Source organism: Xiphophorus maculatus, chromosome 20 (assembly GCF_002775205.1).
Source record: "Xiphophorus maculatus strain JP 163 A chromosome 20, X_maculatus-5.0-male, whole genome shotgun sequence".
In the NCBI taxonomy this organism is placed as follows: Eukaryota; Metazoa; Chordata; class Actinopteri; order Cyprinodontiformes; family Poeciliidae; genus Xiphophorus; species Xiphophorus maculatus.
The window spans coordinates 5,569,434-5,588,270 of NC_036462.1; the positions used below are offsets into that span (position 1 = coordinate 5,569,434).

An 18,837-nucleotide genomic window follows, 5' to 3' on the forward strand; every position below is an offset into this window, starting at 1 on the left:
ATGCTAATCGACCTTTGACCTCTGCTCCTCCAAACATCGGTCTGGGTTCGGTTGAAGTGAACTCTGTTTGGTTTGAATATGAATGCCCAGCGGACCGGAAACCGCTCCAAAATCAGAAAGTGGACTACAGCGCAGGGCATTCTGGGTAAATACAACCAAAGCTAACGTGCTAGCCTAGCGCTAGCAGCAGAAATGGCTCCTGGTCTTCAGCCAAAGACTAAAGAGAAATCCTCCAACACTAAAATCTGGCGCCTCCATCTTGTTTCCATCTGGTGAAGAAGGAAGTTGCTCTCAGTGTCTTCAGAGGTTTTTGTGTCGTTTCCTTCAGTGGTTCTTGGTGCAGCGCCCCCACAGGCCAGGAGGGGAACAGGTTGGTTTGACTCCTGAACCACAGCAGCTGGAGGTGGAGCAGATGATGGAGTTCTGGTTTCAGTAGAACCGGGTCGACCGGACCATCAGGAGGGAAACGCCGTCAGTGACGGGTCGGCGTCTGGAGGCAACCTGCAGGAGCCTCCACCCATCGGGTCAGACTGATGAGGACAAACTTTGTGCTTTTTATCTGGCTGCCAAACAACCAGCTGAAGTTTGAACAGAAAATCATTATTTTACTTCATCGAGGTAAAAAGCAGACACTTTCTCCAAACTAGAATTGAGTTTTCAGCATCGTAAGTTTTTCCAACATTTCTGAAATATCAGGAAACGTCTGGAAGATCCTCCATAACTTGAATTTTAACTATAATCCAGAGACGTGTCCGACTAGGTGACCTGAGTAATATGAAATAACAACTTATAATTGAAGATTAATGATTATCAGAATTTAAAATCAATATTCATAAAAACTCCTGAATCTGAACTGTAATCGGTTCCTCTGAGAACGTTCTGCAGCTTCCTGCTTCTCATGAACAGAACGAGATTCATTACAGGTGATGATGTTTTTATGGAAAGGGTAGATCAACACACACACACCTCAACACACACACCTCAACACACACACCCCAACACACACACACACACAGATCGACACACTCCCTCCCTCCTCCAGCTCATCTTTAATAAGTGGATCATTTCTTCTTTGCGGGATGATTCTCGGGTTGTTTTGGCAACAGGAGTCTCTCACTGACACACAAGGCGCGTAGGTGGAGTATGCGCGCGCATGTGTGTGCGGGAGACAGCGCGCGCCGTCTCGTGATCTCCTTCAGCCGCGGGTTGTTCCTCCTGGTCGGACTCTCCTCACCACGCAGCGCGCGCACAGGTGAGGGGAAAGTGTAAGGGGGAGGGGTGAGTGGGTGAGGAGGAGCCTGACTCACTCACGCACGCGCTCTCTGTCCCTCACGCAGACACGCGCGCGGCGCGGCGGTGAGCAGAGCGCAGTAATTTGGTGCCGCCGGTGCGGAGCAGTTTCATCCCGCGTTTCTGCGGTGCGTGGAAGCTGAACCGCGCGTGATATCTGCTCTTCATCCTCATCCTCTCCCTCGCGCTCATCATCGGGCTCGTGCCGGACCATGGCATCGGTGCGGGACGCGGGCTGGGTGGGTTTTTCACGCCGCCTCAAACGGAATGTTCGCGGCTGCTGCGGGAGTTAAAGGAGTGGATCCTGTCTTTGTTCCTGGAATCCTGGAAGGGTCCTGGAAGGGTCCTGGAATGATGGTGAGGATGATGCTGGAGCAACAAGCGTGCGGCGGCTCCGCGCACACTTTGCGGTGATATTGCGCTGCTGAACGCGGACTGTTGCGCCAGTTTGCGGGATTCTGCGCTCAGACTTCCCCACCAGGAATGAACTTGTCTGTGGGAATTCTCTCTCTCTCCTGAGAAGCGGCTCTTCTTTGCGTGGCTGTGCGTTTTCCCGGTCGGGGGCTGAGGTTGGTGCGCAGGGGCGGAGGGAGCGGATCCAGGGCCATGGGCCGCCAGGCCAGCCGGCCCCCCCGGCTGCTCCGGATGCTGTGGCTGCTGCCGGCTCTGCTGGACGCGGCCGGATCCCAGGAGATCTACGCGCCGCACTCCATCCGGGTGGAGGGCGACGTGACGCTGGGGGGGCTGTTCCCGGTGCACGGCCGCGGCGCCCCGGGCGCGCCCTGCGGCGACATCAAGAAGGAGAACGGCATCCACCGGCTGGAGGCCATGATGTACGCGCTGGACCAGATCAACGGAGACGAGGAGCTGCTGCCCAACGTGACGCTGGGCGCGCGCGTGCTGGACACCTGCTCCCGGGACACCTACGCCCTGGAGCAGTCGCTCACCTTCGTGCAGGCGCTGATCCAGAAGGACACGTCCGACGTGCGCTGCACCAACGGCGAGCCGCCCGTGTTCGTGAAGCCGGAGAAAGTGGTGGGAGTGATTGGCGCGTCGGCCAGCTCTGTGTCCATCATGGTGGCCAACATCCTGCGCCTGTTCCAGGTACGGCTCCGGCCCATGTCTTCAGGGGAACCGCGCTGTGGTTCTGATGCCGTTTGGGTCAGAACCCGACCGCTGCTCTTCATTCTCACTCTTTAATGTTTAATTTGGATCTTACTGATCTTCTACTTTCAGTAGATAAAGTTTCTCCATCCAGTGGGGAAATAAATCCTAAATCTGAGGAGAAGTTTTCCTTCTGAGTCGAACTCTAAACTTTGATTCATGTTTCATCTTCACTAACTTTCCCATCACATTTCAACGGCTTCAGCTTCTGGTCTAAACATGATGGAAACATCGAGTTTCTTTCTCATGTTTTGCATCATTTAATAATTATTTTTATTTATTTGTTTAGTATAAATGCTGCCTCATCTCTCAGGAGTTTCCTCGGTTCTTCACTCTTTTTCCTGACGCTGTGCTGTTTTTAAAAACTTTTCTAATAATTTCTGTAATTTATTTTAACTTATATTTTATAATAATGGGAAACTACAGAGCCCCTAACTGAAGAAGAAGAAGAATTACTTTATTCATCCCAGCATGGAAATTATTTCGCAGTTACAGAAAGAATTTTTTATACACAGATTAACACACACACGACAGGAGCTGCGTCTGCAGGCAGCCAGCTGAGCCGCCGCCATTTTTTTCTTCAACTGGACAGTGAAGAAAAAAAATCTGGTAGAAAACAGACAAAATTTTATGATATAAAAATTTATAATAATAAAAATTATTCTGTTTTATTTTTGGATTTTTTTTCTTATTTTCCCTCCAACTTCCTGAGGCCCCTGGATCCTCCTGGTGGCCCCTCGGGGGCCGCGGCCCCCACTTTGAGTAGCACTGGCCTAAACCACAGACATCAGACTGGATGGTTAATAAATAATGAAAATATTGTGATGATTATTTCTGCCAGAACACAAAGTGTGTTAGATGTGATTTTAGACGAACCTCCAGAAGCAGAAACTCTCCTGCCGTGAAACACGATGTGACAGGAAGGAGGATCGTCCAGACTCCCACCACATCACACCGGCTGCGGGTTTGATTCCCTCTGACTGAGGGAGCAATCAGCAGCTCTGGGAAAAAAGCTGCAGGCACCTCCAGAACCTTTGGGTTCTGCTCCTGGGCCGGGTCAGAACTCAAGTTATTTAAAGATTGGGTCAGCGGAAAGAGATTCTCATTCAGCTTCCAGCAGTCTGTCCACTCCCAGCTTTTATTTTGGAGCACTTCCTGTTGCACGGCGCTTATTACTGCCGTAATGAAGTTGCCATGGAAACAGGAAATCCCGACTTTGACGCTTCGCTCTGCGCCAAACATCAGGCTGAACTTCAGTTGAAATGAATCAGTGGTTCCTCTCCAGCTGCAGAGCGCGATGATGGTGATGATGGAGATGATGATGATGATGGTGATGATGGTGGTGATTATGTAGATGATGATGATGATGGTGGTGGTGATGAAGATGGAGATGATGATGAAGATGGTGATGATGATGGTGATGATTATGATGATGAAGATGGAGATGGTGATGATGATGGTGATGATTATGATGATGATGATGATGGTGGTGATTATGTAGATGATGATGATGATGGTGGTGGTGATGAAGATGGAGATGATGATGGTGACGATGATGATGAAGATGGTGATGATGATGGTGATGATTATGATGATGAAGATGGTGATGATGATGGTGATGATTATGATGATGATGGTGGTGGTGATGAAGATGGAGATGATGATGGTGATGATGATGAAGATGGAGATGGTGATGATGGTGGTGATGATTATGATGATGAAGATGGTGATGAAGATGGAGATGATGATGGTGATGATTATGATGATGAAGATGGTGATGATGATGGTGACGATGATGATGGTGACATGATGGTGGTGATGAAGATGGAGATGATGATGGTGATGATGAAGATGGAGATGGTGATGATGGTGGTGATGATGAAAGTGATGATGAAGAAGAGGATGATGTCATTCACTGGTGGATTCTCCTGGTTTCCACCTGGAGCAACTTGTTGAAACTAATTTTCACTCTCTATGTTTCAGGGCTGAATCGATTAATCGATTATTGAAATAATCATGAACTAATTTAGTAATCTATCAGTTGTTATCTGCAGCATAGAAACTCAGAAAAGGTCATTTGCTGAACAAACATCTCAGAAAAATGAGGCGGTTTTCCCCTCCTGGAGGTCGGTGCCTCTGGTAAGGCACAGACCCATTAATGGACAGAAAGGTTTGATACGTCAGAATTTAATCAGTAAATGTGTTTCCATTTCCTCGTTAGCATATTAACAGTTTTCCAAACCAACCCAAACCTCCCTCTAGTGAGAGCAGAGACGTTGATGGAAGCAGCTACTGGCCACCTGAGCGGCCATCTTGACTTGCTTGATGGTTTCAGAGTTCATGGCTTCCTGACTGGAACTGATTTAAATGTGGTGTATCAGCATGAGGGAACCAGACAGGAGGAATGAAGCTGGTCTGTCTGATGGTTGATCTATCGGTAAACGGATCAGAACCAGAGTGGGGGTCGGTGTGGGGGGGCGTCTTCATAATCCCTCTGAGTGGAAGAAAACCTGGAAGGTGATTCTGTTCCCCGGTGACATAAAAAACCTCTGTTCCACAGCTGCGTTCACCTCATTAAGCCCCTGATGGGCCCGACTGGCCCGATTGGCCTCGTCGTTCTGGAGCCCCTGCCCCCAAATCGGGTCAGAACCACTCAGTTTCCTAAAACATCAGTTGGAGCAGCTGGAGGGAGAACAGAGTGGCCGTTAATCACCAAGTTTCTCCCCGTTTGAGTCACAAAACAACAGAAAAATGTCCAGATGGGATCAGCTGGAGAGAGGCAGGAGCTTGACCTCTGACCTCTGAGATGAGACATGACCCGAGCCACAGAGCTGATGGGAACGGGACAGAAGACCTTCAGCTGGGGACATCTTACTGGACTTACATCGTTTCCACTAACAGATTGGTTTCAGCCAGACCAGTAAGACCAACTAGAGGAGCCAGCAGGTCAGCAGGGGGCGCTAATAGAGGAGACTATCAATTCTCTGACACTAAAAATCATTCTTACAACTGGAAAAATCACTTTATTCTGGTAATTTTATAACTTTATTCTCATAATTTCACTTTATTCTCGTCTGAGTTTATTCTCGTGATTTTATTTCCTCACAAATGTTGGAAAATCTCAGAGAAAGTGGGCGGAGCCAGAGACACTGGGGGCGTGGCCAAGCGAGGAAATGAGAGGAGGGGGTGTAGTCAGGATAAAAGATTCACTGTTGCCAACTTATAAACTTTGCTGCCATATTTAGCAACTTTTCTGACCCTCTGGCGTCTTTTTTCTGTGTTGGATTCGTTAATGGCGGCAACGCTCCGCCCAGGTCGACGTTGCTAATAAATCTCACCTGAGCAAAGCTATCGATCAATGCTAGCCACACTCGCTCTTCTCCTGAGTCGCCACCAGGGGGCGTGTCTGAGTGAAAAGATTTTCTACCTGAACTGGAGCGGTGTGATTAGAGATTGGACTGTTTTGATCCGAATCCCACTGCTCCGGCACCGTTTGACCAGAGGGGGCAGCACTGAGGCGGTTTAGGTAGAAGAATGCATAACCAAACAAATTTACATAAAAATGTTAAAATTGAAACAGAAACGTGAAGATAAAACCCTAAATAACTTATTTAGATGTTTTATCAGCTGATAAAGTTGATTCTGTGATTTACTCACAAGTTAAAATCTTGAAGTTGGTCCGACAGGTTCTGATGGTTCCGATGGTTCTGATGTAGTTTGGATCATGAAAGTTTTTATATGAGGTTGTTTTTTGGATTTTATTCTGTGACTATAACCTCTGAATTATTAATGATCATAATAACTTGATTCTAATTAGAAAATATTTGATTGAGAGACGCCGTCTCTTGCTCCCCCACTGAATCAGAGCTCATGTTTTCTGTTAATCACATCAACATGTACATGATGTAATTAATGGAGGACGGCGTTGCGGCGCCTGCATGCGTGTTAGCTGCAGCCGGCTGCGGCGCAGAAGCTGCAGCTAATGAGCCTTCACCTCCGTCCCACCCATTAACTCCCATTACCAGCCCTGCTGATGGGAACAAAACACATTTATCTTCTGAAAGCACATGAACCACCTACTGGTCCAATTATGTGACACATTGGTACGGGGGGCGATTAGTGCCACTCTATTAGAAGCAGAAAGCAGCCAGATTGTTTTGTTTTGATCAAACGCTTCAGATTCGGTTTGTTTTCTAATTAGCAGCTGACAAAGGAAGGATGGGAGCTGCTGATGCTCCATGATGGGAGAGTCAGGAACCAGAACCGGGTCGACCAGAACCGGGCCTGGTTAGAGATGCTATTGAACCAAAATAAATGGAACATTCACCAACATATTTGTTTTGTATTGAAAATTTTGATGATATTTTCTGGGCTGCTGATCGGCTGGTTGGCTGTTTTCCTGGCTTCTGATTGGCTGGTTGGCTGTTTTCCTGGCTGTTTATTGGCTGGTTGGCTGTTTTCCTGGCTTCTGATTGGGTGGTTGGCTGTTTTCCTGGCTGCTGATTGGCTGTTTTCCTGGATTCTGATTGGCTGGTTGGCTGTTTTCCTGGCTGCTGATTGGCTGGTTGGCTGTTTTCCTGGCTTCTGATTGGCTGGTTGGCTGTTTTCCTGGCTGCTGATTGGCTGGTTGGCTGTTTTCCTGGCTTCTGGTTGGCTGGTTGACTGTTTTCCTGGCTGCTGATTGGCTGTTTTCCTGGCTTCTGATTGGCTGGTTGGCTGTTTTCCTGGCTTCTGATTGGCTGATTGGCTGTTTTCCTGGCTGCTGATTGGCTGGTTGGCTGTTTTCCTGGCTGCTGATTGGCTGGTTGGCTGTTTTGTCGACTGCTGATTGGCTATTGACTGTCTTGCCGCCTGTTTCATGGCTGTCAGCCTGAATGAATGTGTGTGTGACTCGCGGCGCCTCGTCAGGCTGAAGTTACAAACCAGCAGCAGGACGGAGAATCTTAATCAGCCGATGATGGAAAAACATGTTGTGTTATTTTTATGCTAAATGTCTGTTTATCATCTGATGAATATTCAGCCGAAGCCGTTCAGTGAATCAGATCAGAGCAGATAACTGGGTACAAACAGGTCTTCACACTCTTCTTCTGTGCTGGAGGACCCAGTGACGGCTGTTACCATGGAGACTACTCCGAGCGCCGCATGAAGTGCCTGTTAATTACAGGTCAGCGTCGCAGTTTGCCAGGGAAAACAGAGATCGTCACTGATCCGGAGCAGACACGGGGGACAGACGGAGGGACAGACACCTCCATGCTGGTCCCTCAGCATCATCATCATCACCTGCCGGCTGCTGACCGGGTCCTAGAGGACGAACCATTGATTGTTCCCGCCTCGGTCAGGTGGAGGATTAAGGTCGGCAGCGGCCGCTCGTCACATCTGACCTGTTGCTCTGAAAGGCGATGGAGGCGCTGAGGCGGCAGATTAATGGACGTTTCCAAGGACTCCACACACACGGCGCTCTCCTTCATGACTCTGTCCGTCTGTTTCCATCAAGCTTTCATGACCGGGTCAGAACTGGGAGATACTGGGAATCAGGAGAAAAACATTTTTTACGTGATGAATCAGAGTTTTTCTGTCTTTGACTCGCGTAACTAAAGATTTCCGCTTTGAAACTTTATCCCTAAAAGCTCCAAGGTTACTATAGTTAACTGAAACTAACAAAATACTGGAATTGAAAAGAGTTGGTCTAGTTTAGAGCTGATACTGTAAAGTTGTCAGACTGATTAGAAAGCTTAAGAAATTTAAACGTGTCGGTTGAAATCCAGCATTTTGATCCTGAAAATTAGCAACAATGCTAAGGTTAGCTTCAATGGTGTCAGTAGCATGTGGGGTATAACTAGCATGTGGTCTTGGGTTGAGTTACTCCATTCAGTGTGCTCCATGTGGCTAATATAGCAGAAACTAGCTGAATGCTTTTTTTAGCTGCCAGACTAACATTAGCATGAGGGCAGTGACTAGCATGTTGACACTAGCAGTAGGATGTGGATTACCACTATTAGCATGTTGACTAACAGTATGAGCCAAAATGCTAATGTTAGTTTAAATGCTAACATGTCAGTAGCATCACTAGCATGTTGAGTTAAAACAAACATCTGCAGCTGGTGACGGACCCTCAGACTCCAGGTTGACTGAACTGCATCATGACCTGATGAAGTTTCTCCTCTGGTTGATCCTGAGTGGCTCTGATTCCTGAAGAACCCTGAAGATCCTCGGTTCTGGTCCTCTGAACGTCTCTCAGGGTTTGTGGGTTTAAATCTGAGGCCTGGCCGGCAGCGAGGAGCTGGAGGAAAGGATTCCCCGTCAGCGCGGCGCTCCTCTGTCACCGCGGCTCACACTGCTTCACTGACTGCATCTCTGTGGCCCCAGGAGCAGAACTGCTCCACTTCTGACGTCCCTGCAGATCGTAGAGTTGTCTGCTGGATGGAGAGTTGTCTGCTGGATGGAGAGTTGTCTGCTGGATGGAGAGTTGTCTGCTGGATGGAGAGTTGTCTGCTGAACCTCCCTGACCTCCGGATCGATAGCAGCGATGACAGACAGAGAGGAGGAGGAGAAGTGAGGAAGAGTTTGGTTGACCCAGCAGCAGCAGCCATTGTTCCCGGCGCTGCGTCACTCTCATTAATGTTTTCATCATTTCTGAGTCGTCTTCGTTTCATTTGCTCTTTATCCTGCGATGTCATCGTAACTTCGGCCTTTTTGCTCTTCATCATTCTGCTTCAAATGCTGTTTGATTCTGCATGAAATATTCCGTCATATTCTGAACAATTCTCAGGGTAAACCACACTGTCACTGGACACTCTAGCGCCACCATGAGGCCCAGGTCGGCTTTGGTTTTTCCTGGAATGCCCATGATGATGAAAGCTTATGAAATATTTCTACTGGGGAAGAATAAATATTCAGTAAAGGAAACCAGCGGCTTTCTCCTGCTTGGATCGTCATTTAGTCTGAAGAAAACTCAGACCAGAGACGTCCAAGACCTTTGACCTGTCTGGCTGAAAGGTGCTGTAGAAAGAAAGTTGTGTTGCCATGTTTCCACAATGTTATATTCATTAGAAACACTGACATTTTTAAATGAATGACTAATATGTAGAAAATATGACTTTGAAAATAATTTGTTCTCTCATAACTCAATATAATAACTCCAATAATTTCTGTTATTTGTCGGCGTATCGTTGCCTCGGAGTCCTGAACGTTTTGGTCACAGATGCAGATGAAACCAAACGGCTTCATGTTGCTGAACTTCCCTCCTCTCTTATATTTCATAACCGACTCTTGACGTCGACCCACACTGCTGATCCGTTCTGATCTCCAGAGTTCTGCTCAGAGGTTCTGGTTCTGGCCGCCTCTCTGAGCTTCTCTTTGGACTTTTCCGCTCTGAGTCAGAAGCGTCTTCCCAGAGATATCGGGTCGTCGCCCATTAATATTCACACTCATAAATAAATCTGCTGCTGTGGAAACTGACGGGGATTTATTCATCTGATCTTTTATTTATTTTCCATCTTTTTTGTCCACATTTGGTGAACAAAACACGTCATTAAAAACCAAGTTATTTATTTCCACTTCTGTATTTTCAGCAGAAATCTGTTTCAGCCTCACACACACACACACACCCTTCCACACACACACTCACTCCAACCCATCATCATCATCATCATCACCGCTCGTCTCTTCTGCTCATTATCATTCCTGGTTCCGACCCGGTCCTGCAGCAGGGACACAGAACGATGATGATGAAATGTTTTGCTGCGAGGCCCGGCTTGTTTTGTTCCAGGTGTGATCTGTGTTGTGTTCTGGCCCCAGTTACATCAGTAAACTGGGAACAGGAACTGGACCGTAACGTGTCCCGGTTCTGTTTACCTGAGCTGAGCCTGCGGTCCAGCAGGAATGTGACGAACGACCCCAGAAACGCAAGAAACCCAGTTTATGAGTCAGAGTGAAACAGCAGAACCTACAGTGGAAATATCGACCCACAAAGTGCCGTCAGTTTTCTTCCCACCAGGAAACATTCTGTTGATTTACAGCAGAAAAGTCCAGATGCCGAAACGTCTGAATGCAGCGGAAGGGAACTTGGAGATGATCGGTACCAAGACGGACTTTGACTGCATGGAGGATCCAAAACCACCCAGAACCCACCCGCAGGAATCGGCTTCGGACTCTGCCTGAGGCAGCTTCAGGTCCGACTGAAGGCTTCGTTTGTCTCTTTGACTCATCTGGTTTCTAATCAGATTCAGGTTTCCCTCCTGATGGTCCGGTCGACCCGGTTCTACTAGAACCAGAACTCCATCCTCTGCTCCACCTCCAGCTGTTGTGGTTCTCTGAGTCAAACCAACCTGTTCCCCTCCTGGCCTGTGGGGGCGCTGCACCAAGAACCACTGAAGGAAACGACACAAAAACCTCTGAAGACACTGAGAGCAACTTCCTTCTTCACCAGGTGGAAACAAGATGGAGGCGTCAGATTTTAGTGTTGGAGGATTTCTCTTTAGTCTTTGGCTGAAGACCAGGAGCCATTTCTGCTGCTAGCGCTAGGCTAGCACGTTAACTTTGGCTGTATTTACCCAGAATGCCCTGCGCTGTAGTCCACTTCCTGCTTTCATTTGTGTCTGTGCTGGATAAAGTAGATAAATAAGACGATTTAGTCTTTTTTCTTCCATTGTTGAAGCTTCTCGCTGAAGTTATTGATATTCTGTAATAATTATTTTATCGTCTCTGTCACAGTTTGAAATAATTTTAATCTAAACTTTTAAATCTGCGCTCTCATTTCCTCCATCTTTGTTTTTCTTCTCTTACCGTCACACACATTCACTTCAGAGCACAATGCCGCGATTCTTTAGCTTCAGGTTAGCCTTGTTCTGGGTCTGAATGACCTCTGACCCCAGGGGAGCCACTGATATCTGATTCTGTTTTAGCTGCGTTGTTCTGTGGATTTTTGTTTCCTTAGTTTAATTAATTAGTTTGGAGTTATCGTTTTAATATTCTATTTCATTTTGTCATAGTTGGTTCATGACATAGTCTGATTTATCATTATATATATATATATATATATATATATATATATATATATATATATATATATATCTCCTCCATGGGCTGCCACCTTATCGTGGTGGAGGGGTTTGAGTGTCCCAATGATCCTAGGAGCTATGCTGTCTGGGGCTTCATGCCCCTGGTAGGGTCACCCAAGGCAGACAGGTCCTAGGTGAGGGACCAGACAAAGAGCAGCCCGAAGACCCCTTATGATGGACAAGAACTTTGGACTTGGTGTTCCCTCGCCCGGACGCGGGTCACCGGGGCCCCACTCTGGAGCCAGGCCTGGAGGGGGGGCACGATGGCGAGCGTCTGGTGGCCGGGCTTTTACCCATGGAGCCCGGCCGGGCTCAGCCCGAAGAGGAAACATGGGCCCCCCCTCCCATGGGCCCACCACCCGTGGGAGGGGCCAAAGGGGTCGGGTGCAGTGTGGGATGGGTGGCAGCAGAGGGAGGGGACCCTGGCGGTCCGATCCTCGGTTGCAGAAACTGGCTCTTGGGACGTGGAATGTCACCTCTCTGGTGGGGAAGGAGCCGGAGCTAGTGCGTGAGGTCGAGAGGTTCCGGCTAGAAATAGTCGGTCTCACCTCGACGCACGGCTCTGGTTCTGGAACCAGTCTCCTTGAGAGGGGCTGGACATACTTCCACTCTGGAGTTGCCCAAGGTGAGAGGCGTCGGGCAGGAGTGGGCATACTTGTTGCTCCCCATTTCGGCGCCTGTACGTTGGGGTTTACCCCGGTGAACGAGAGGGTAGCATCCCTCCGCCTACGGGTGGGGGGACGGGTTCTGACTGTCGTTTGTGCTTACGGGCCGAACGACAGTTCAGATTACCCACCCTTTTTGGAGTCCTTAGAGGGGGTACTGGAGAGTGCTCCTCCTGGGGACTCCCTTGTTCTGCTGGGGGACTTCAACGCTCACGTGGGCAATGACAGTGAGACCTGGAGGGGCGTGGTTGGGAGGAACGGCCCGCCCGACCTGAACTCGAGCGGTGTTCTGTTGCTGGACTTCTGTGCTCGCCATGGATTGTCCATAACGAACACCATGTTCAAGCATAAGGGTGTCCATATGTGCACTTGGCACCAGGACACCCTAGGCCGCAGTTCGATGATCGACTTTGTCATCGTTTCATCGGATCTGCGGCCGTATGTCTTGGACACTCGGGTGAAGAGAGGTGCGGAGCTGTCCACTGACCACTACCTGGTGGTGAGTTGGCTCCGGTGGTGGGGGCGAAAGCCGGTCAGACCTGGCAGGCCCAAACGTGTTGTGAGGGTCTGCTGGGAACGTCTGGCGGAATCCCCTGTGAGACGGAGCTTTAACTCCCATCTCCGGCAAAACTTCGAACACGTCCCGGGGGAGGTGGGGGACATGGAGTCCGAGTGGACCGTGTTCCGTGCCTCCATCGTCGAGGCGGCCGATCGGAGCTGTGGCCGCAAGGTTGTCGGTGCCTGTCGCGGCGGCAACCCTCGAACCCGCTGGTGGACACCTTCGGTGAGGGATGCCGTCAGGCTGAAGAAGGAGTCCTATCGGGCCTTTTTGGCCTGTGGGACTCCGGAAGCAGCTGATGGGTACCGGCGGGCGAAGCGGCATGCGGCTCGGGCGGTTGCTGAGGCAAAAACTCGGGCGTGGGAGGAGTTTGGAGAGGCCATGGAGAAAGACTTCCATACGGCTTCGAGGCGATTCTGGTCCACCATCCGGCGTCTCAGGGGGGGGAAGCGGTGCAGCACCAACACTGTTTATAGTGGGGATGGTGTGCTGCTGACCTCTACTCGGGACGTTGTGGGCCGGTGGGCGGAGTACTTCGAAGACCTCCTCAATCCCACCAACATGCCTTCCACTGAGGAAGCGGAGCCTGGGGACTCTGGGTTGGGCTCTCCAATCTCTGGGGACGAGGTCACCGAGGTGGTTAAAAAGCTCCTCGGTGGCAGGGCCCCGGGGGTGGATGAGATCCGCCCGGAGTTCCTTAAGGCTCTGGATGTTGTGGGGTTGTGTTGGTTGACGCGACTCTGCAATGTCGCATGGACATCGGGGGCAGTTCCCCTGGATTGGCAGACTGGGGTGGTGGTCCCCCTGTTCAAAAAGGGGGACCGGAGGGTGTGCTCCAATTATAGAGGGGTCACACTCTTAAGCCTCCCTGGCAAGGTCTATTCAGGGGTCCTGGAGAGGAGGGTCCGTCGGATAGTCGAACCTCGGATCCAGGAAGAGCAGTGTGGTTTTCGTCCTGGTCGTGGAACACTGGACCAGCTCTACACCCTCGGCAGGGTCCTGGAGGGTGCATGGGAGTTCGCCCAACCAGTCTACATGTGTTTTGTGGACTTGGAGAAGGCGTTCGACCGTGTCCCTCGGGGAGCCCTGTGGGGGGTTCTCCGGGAGTATGGGGTACCGGGCCCTTTGATACGGGCTGTCAGGTCCCTGTATGACCGGTGTCAGAGTCTGGTCCGCATTGCCGGCAGTAAGTCGGGCTCGTTTCCGGTGAGAGTTGGACTCCGCCAGGGCTGCCCTTTGTCACCGATTCTGTTCATCACTTTCATGGACAGAATTTCTAGGCGCAGCCAAGGTGTTGAGGGGGTCCGATTTGGTGGCCTTAGGATCTCATCTCTGCTTTTCGCAGACGATGTGGTCCTTTTGGCTTCATCAGATCGTGATCTGCAGCTCTCGCTGGAGCGGTTCGCAGCCGAGTGTGAAGCGGCCGGGATGGGGATCAGTGCCTCCAAATCCGAGGCCATGGTCTTGAGCCGGAAAAGGGTAGAGTGCCTTCTCCGGGTCAGGGGGGGTGTCCTGCCCCAAGTGGAGGAGTTTAAGTATCTCGGGATCTTGTTCACGAATGGGGGAAGAAGGGAGCGGGAGATCGACAGGCGGATTGGCGCAGCGTCTGCTGTCAAGCGGGCGCTGTACCGGTCCGTCGTGGTGAAGAGAGAGCTGAGCCAAAAAGCGAAGCTCTCGATTTACCGGTCGATCTACGTTCCCACCCTCATCTATGGTCATGAGCTTTGGGTCATGACCGAAAGAACGAGATCGCGGATACAAGCGGCCGAAATGGGTTTTCTCCGTAGGGTGGCTGGGCTCTCCCTTAGAGATAGGGTGAGAAGCTCAGTCATCCGGGAGGGACTCAGAGTAGAGCCGCTGCTCCTTCACATCGAGAGGAGCCAGTTGAGGTGGCTCGGGCATCTGGTCAGGATGCCTCCTGGACGCCTCCCTGGTGAGGTGTTCCGGGCACGTCCCACCGGGAGGAGGCCCCGGGGAAGACCCAGGACACGCTGGAGGGACTATGTCTCTCGGCTGGCCTGGGAACGCCTCGGGATTCCCCCGGAGGAGCTAGAAGAAGTGGCTGGGGAGAGGGAAGTCTGGGCCTCCCTTCTGAAGCTGCTACCCCCGCGACCCGACCTCGGATAAGCGGAAGAAGATGGATGGATGGATGGATGGATATATATATATATATATATATATATATATATATATATATATATATATATATATGTGTGTGTAGCTTTGACTTTTCCATCAGTACTGTAGTGTTGTATTTAAAGATGTTAATTCTGGGATAATTCAGTTTTCTTCATAAGTTCTCAGACTTGAATCAGCCTGTCCATGATTGTTGCTCATCGTGTGAAAAGTTTCTTCTGAGTTTGAATTATGATTTTGGCTTTAATTGGTGCCTAAACTCAACTGAAAAACTTTAATAATTTCTTCATTAATAGTCGTAATTAATAACTGCAAATGCCAAAAATTGATGCCAATTTTGATTCCCAACAAAGTTAAATATTTATTTTCAAACTGACATTTTGAACAACATGGTAAAAATATAAACTTTGATAAAAGCAGGATTTTCCCTCCAGCTGAAGCTCAGACCTTTTCTCAGCCGTCATCGTCAGAGGAGCTTTAGCTTCTCGTTTATTGATTTAAAAACTCAGTTTTTTAGCTTTCGTTCAGAAATGTGAGGAACAGTTTAAGGAAAACCGCAGCAGAATCGTCCTTTAACTGGCGGTGATTTGACCCAAATGACCGCGGTGCCTCTGAGCAAGGCACCGTGTGTTAGTTAGCCAGCTGTTGATTTGGCAGAAAGTCCATGTGACGGCGTTTTCCAGGATTTATTTGCTTGTTCGTCAGCCTGTTTGCTGCTTTCTGATGGATTTATGATCCGGCCGGACAGAGTGATTCATTTCCGGGCCCGTAATGAGACCAGCAGCGGAGTCGGACGCCGGGAGCGCGACTCGTAAGCAGTCTGTGTGGTTCGACGCCCTCATGATGCTCAGAGGAAGTCGGCTCTAAATCAGCAGTGATGGTTTAATGGCTGCTGCTGCAGGTGTGAGCAGAAAGGAAACAAACATGGCTGCAGCGGCGCTTCCCTGCTGCAGCGTCAGGGCCGCTGAAGACAGAACTACAAAAGGAGTAAATAATTGCTAAGAAACTCAGAAATGTTGAGATTTGTCTGAACTTGGTTTCAAACATGTTAAACTTTTTAAACTCAGTTTTTCCTCTCCACTGTCGCTGCATGCATCAGTATTGATGATTTATTTGCTTTTGTTTTTGACTTTTGTTGAGAATCTATTAAAAACTGAACTGAATCCTTCACCAAAGAGTCAAACTGACCTGATAAATCCGTTTTACTTTATTAAACTTTTACATTTTTCAGTTGCAGATTCCTTAGATCAGAATTTATATTTAACAACTCCAAAGTATTTTATGTCATTATCCTTACTGTAGCATTATTCTTAGTTTATTTTTCAAAATATATTTTAATACTTTAATCTTTGTGTGAAGCTACATTCCTCCATATCCTCTCACTTTCTAATTCAAGACCTGTTACTATAGTGATGTGACAAGATAATTTGTATGATATTGAGCAGAAAGATTGGCCACCATAGTGTTTATCTGAGCATTAATTAGTGAATCACATCAGTGTCAGGAGAGCCGGTTGTTTCTGTCGTTTCTTCATCATCGTGGAGCTCTTCCTCCTCCTCATCCTCTCTGCAGACGGCTGATCAGATCAATCAGATCAGCTTCCTGCTGGTTAATCTGCGCTTTGGCAGAAAGCCGTTATTATCCGTGTCGCTGTCGGAGGAGCAGAGGACCGTCTGACCGGACGCTCCTCGTCGGTTTGGTTGGAGTGAATCTTCAGAGCGGATTTCCTCCAGCTCAGACCTGGCAGCGTTTCTGAAGAGGCAGAAGAAGAAGAGCCGACAGGACGACAGAATCCGGTCAGGACTGAATCTCTCTACCGGGTCGGCTCGCGGCCGTCTGACCGCAGCACAGAGGACCCAAAATCTAGACTCACCTACGTTCACACTGCAGCCTGGTGTGACACTAATACCATTTATTTTTATTATTTTTTTTATTTGCCTTAATGCAGCCTGTATCTGATCTTTTCATGAGTCTGAACAACACAGATCTGATTCTTAAAAATGCACCCAGGCTAGGTGGCTATGCGGTCCTAACGCCGATACGGATCTGATCTTTTTAAAGTGACCCGAGTCTTTACGGCAGGTCGCGTTCGCCCGTCCTGACGTCATTGATACTCGACAAACGTCACCATTCCACTTCCTGATACGCGAAACGGGAAGAAAAACATCGACCATGGTGGAAATTAATGAGGATCAAGGTGCTGCTTTAACGATGAACAGAGGATCTAATATTTGGACTCACCCACAGACAGAAGAACTGACGTCATTCTTAACAACCTGCTGATCTTCGCCAAATTCTTCATCCACTGCTGCAAATGGGGAAATAGAAAACCTGACTTTTCAGCCTTTAAAAACCTTGTAATGGACAATCACTACAGAACCTTAAAACTGATGAAAAACAAGCAGGGAATAAGTACAGCTCTATAATGATCTGAATTTATTTGACAACTAAAGCCCCTTTGTCTTTTTCTGTTTGTTTCTGTTCGTTCTGCTTTCCCTCTGTTTGATGTCTGACAAGTTTTATTTATTTGTATTTTACTTTTTTTATTTTCTTATAATTATATGTGTGCCTTAAGCCTGTAAGAATTTATTTCTTGTATGTACATCCAACATGATCTTGTACAATTGTTCAAAGTGTTTAATAAAAATTTTTTAAAAAGTGCTGCTCTGGTCGGACAACAACGTCAAAAATTTAAGTTATGCTTCACCATTAGCTATGCTAACATATAAAGTACAAATACTGAGCACCTCTTCTTCTTCTTCTTTTTTATGATGGTTGGGGAAACATCACCAACCATAGCGATACTTTATACGCCATCATGGCTTCCTGTGAGCTAATATTTTCTGTGGCTCTGAAACATTGTGAGCGATCGCTGCGGTTCTGAAAACGGTTAGAGCCATCGATCAGCCCAGCTCACTTCATATCTGCATCTTATCTCTGCAGAACTTGACATGTTGAAATGAAGGGTTGTGGTCCAGAGGTTCTGCTGGTTCTGATCTTCCAGCTGGGACTCGTATCCAGTTCAGCTGCAGAACGTGCAAAAGTCTTCATCCAGTCTGTGAGTCTTTCTGAATCAGACTGCAGAGGCTTTAAAACTGATAATTCATGTTCAAGCTTTTATGATGCCGATGAGGTTTAAGTAAGTTTAAGTAAATTTTTTGCACCATGGTGTGAACTTTCCTCTTTAAACAAACTCAGACAGAACCAGTTAGACAGAACCTGTCTGACAGCACGAAGTAGGCCAACATTTCTGCTGCAGATGAGCCCAGCAGGTGCATAGTTAAAGTCTAATGAGTCTGTACTCAGTTCCTCATCTTAACCTTTTATTAGCTCCACCAGTAAAAGCTTCCTCCACCAGGACTCCCAGGCTGCAGATGCTAAAACTCAGACAATAAAAGACAAACAGCTCTTTCTGTTCTGCAGTCATTTGCTAAAAGCAGGAAAACAAAAAGTCGTTTATCTTCCAGACGAAGTTACAGCAGCAGCAGCTTTATACTAATGTTTCTGTCAGCAATTAAGAGCCGACTCATTAATTATTTCTTTGACGAAATCTGTTCTCATAAAGGCTGCAGAGAAATGCAGCTTACATTTTTATCTAAAGCAGCTTCACTGAGGCAACATCTGAGGAGCGCCGTTAGCGCTTTAAACCTGAATCTAACAGGGAGTTCACTTCCTGTTTCTGTTTCCTTTAGCTTCCTGTTTCTGTTTCCTTTAGCTTCCTGTTTCTGTTTCCTTTAGCTTCCTGTTTCTGTTTCTTCACACAGACATCTCATTGCGTTCTGTGAGTCATGGCTGCTGGTTAGCTGTTAACATCCCTTTGCTAGCTAGCCTTTTTGCGCCTTTGGCTCCAGTTGAATTTACAGTTCTTTAATTCCAGTCATAATGTTCCTAAAAAGTCTTAAATTTGAGTTAAATCATTAATAGTGACTAACAATTGCTTAGTCATATTTTCAAGCTTCTTGTC

At 48.1% G+C, this 18,837-nt stretch overlaps 1 protein-coding gene across 1 annotated transcript in view; it reads left to right on the forward strand.

Annotated features, from left to right (window-relative positions):
* The first annotated feature begins 1,147 nt into the window (after positions 1–1,147).
* LOC102219775 (metabotropic glutamate receptor 7-like) overlaps positions 1,148–18,837 on the forward strand; it is a 70,870-nt gene continuing 53,180 nt past the window's right edge. The window contains exon 1 of the mRNA XM_005811403.3: positions 1,148–2,394. Coding sequence (XP_005811460.2) covers positions 1,897–2,394 — 498 coding nt within the window. The 5' untranslated portion in view covers positions 1,148–1,896. The remainder of the gene's footprint in view (positions 2,395–18,837) is intronic.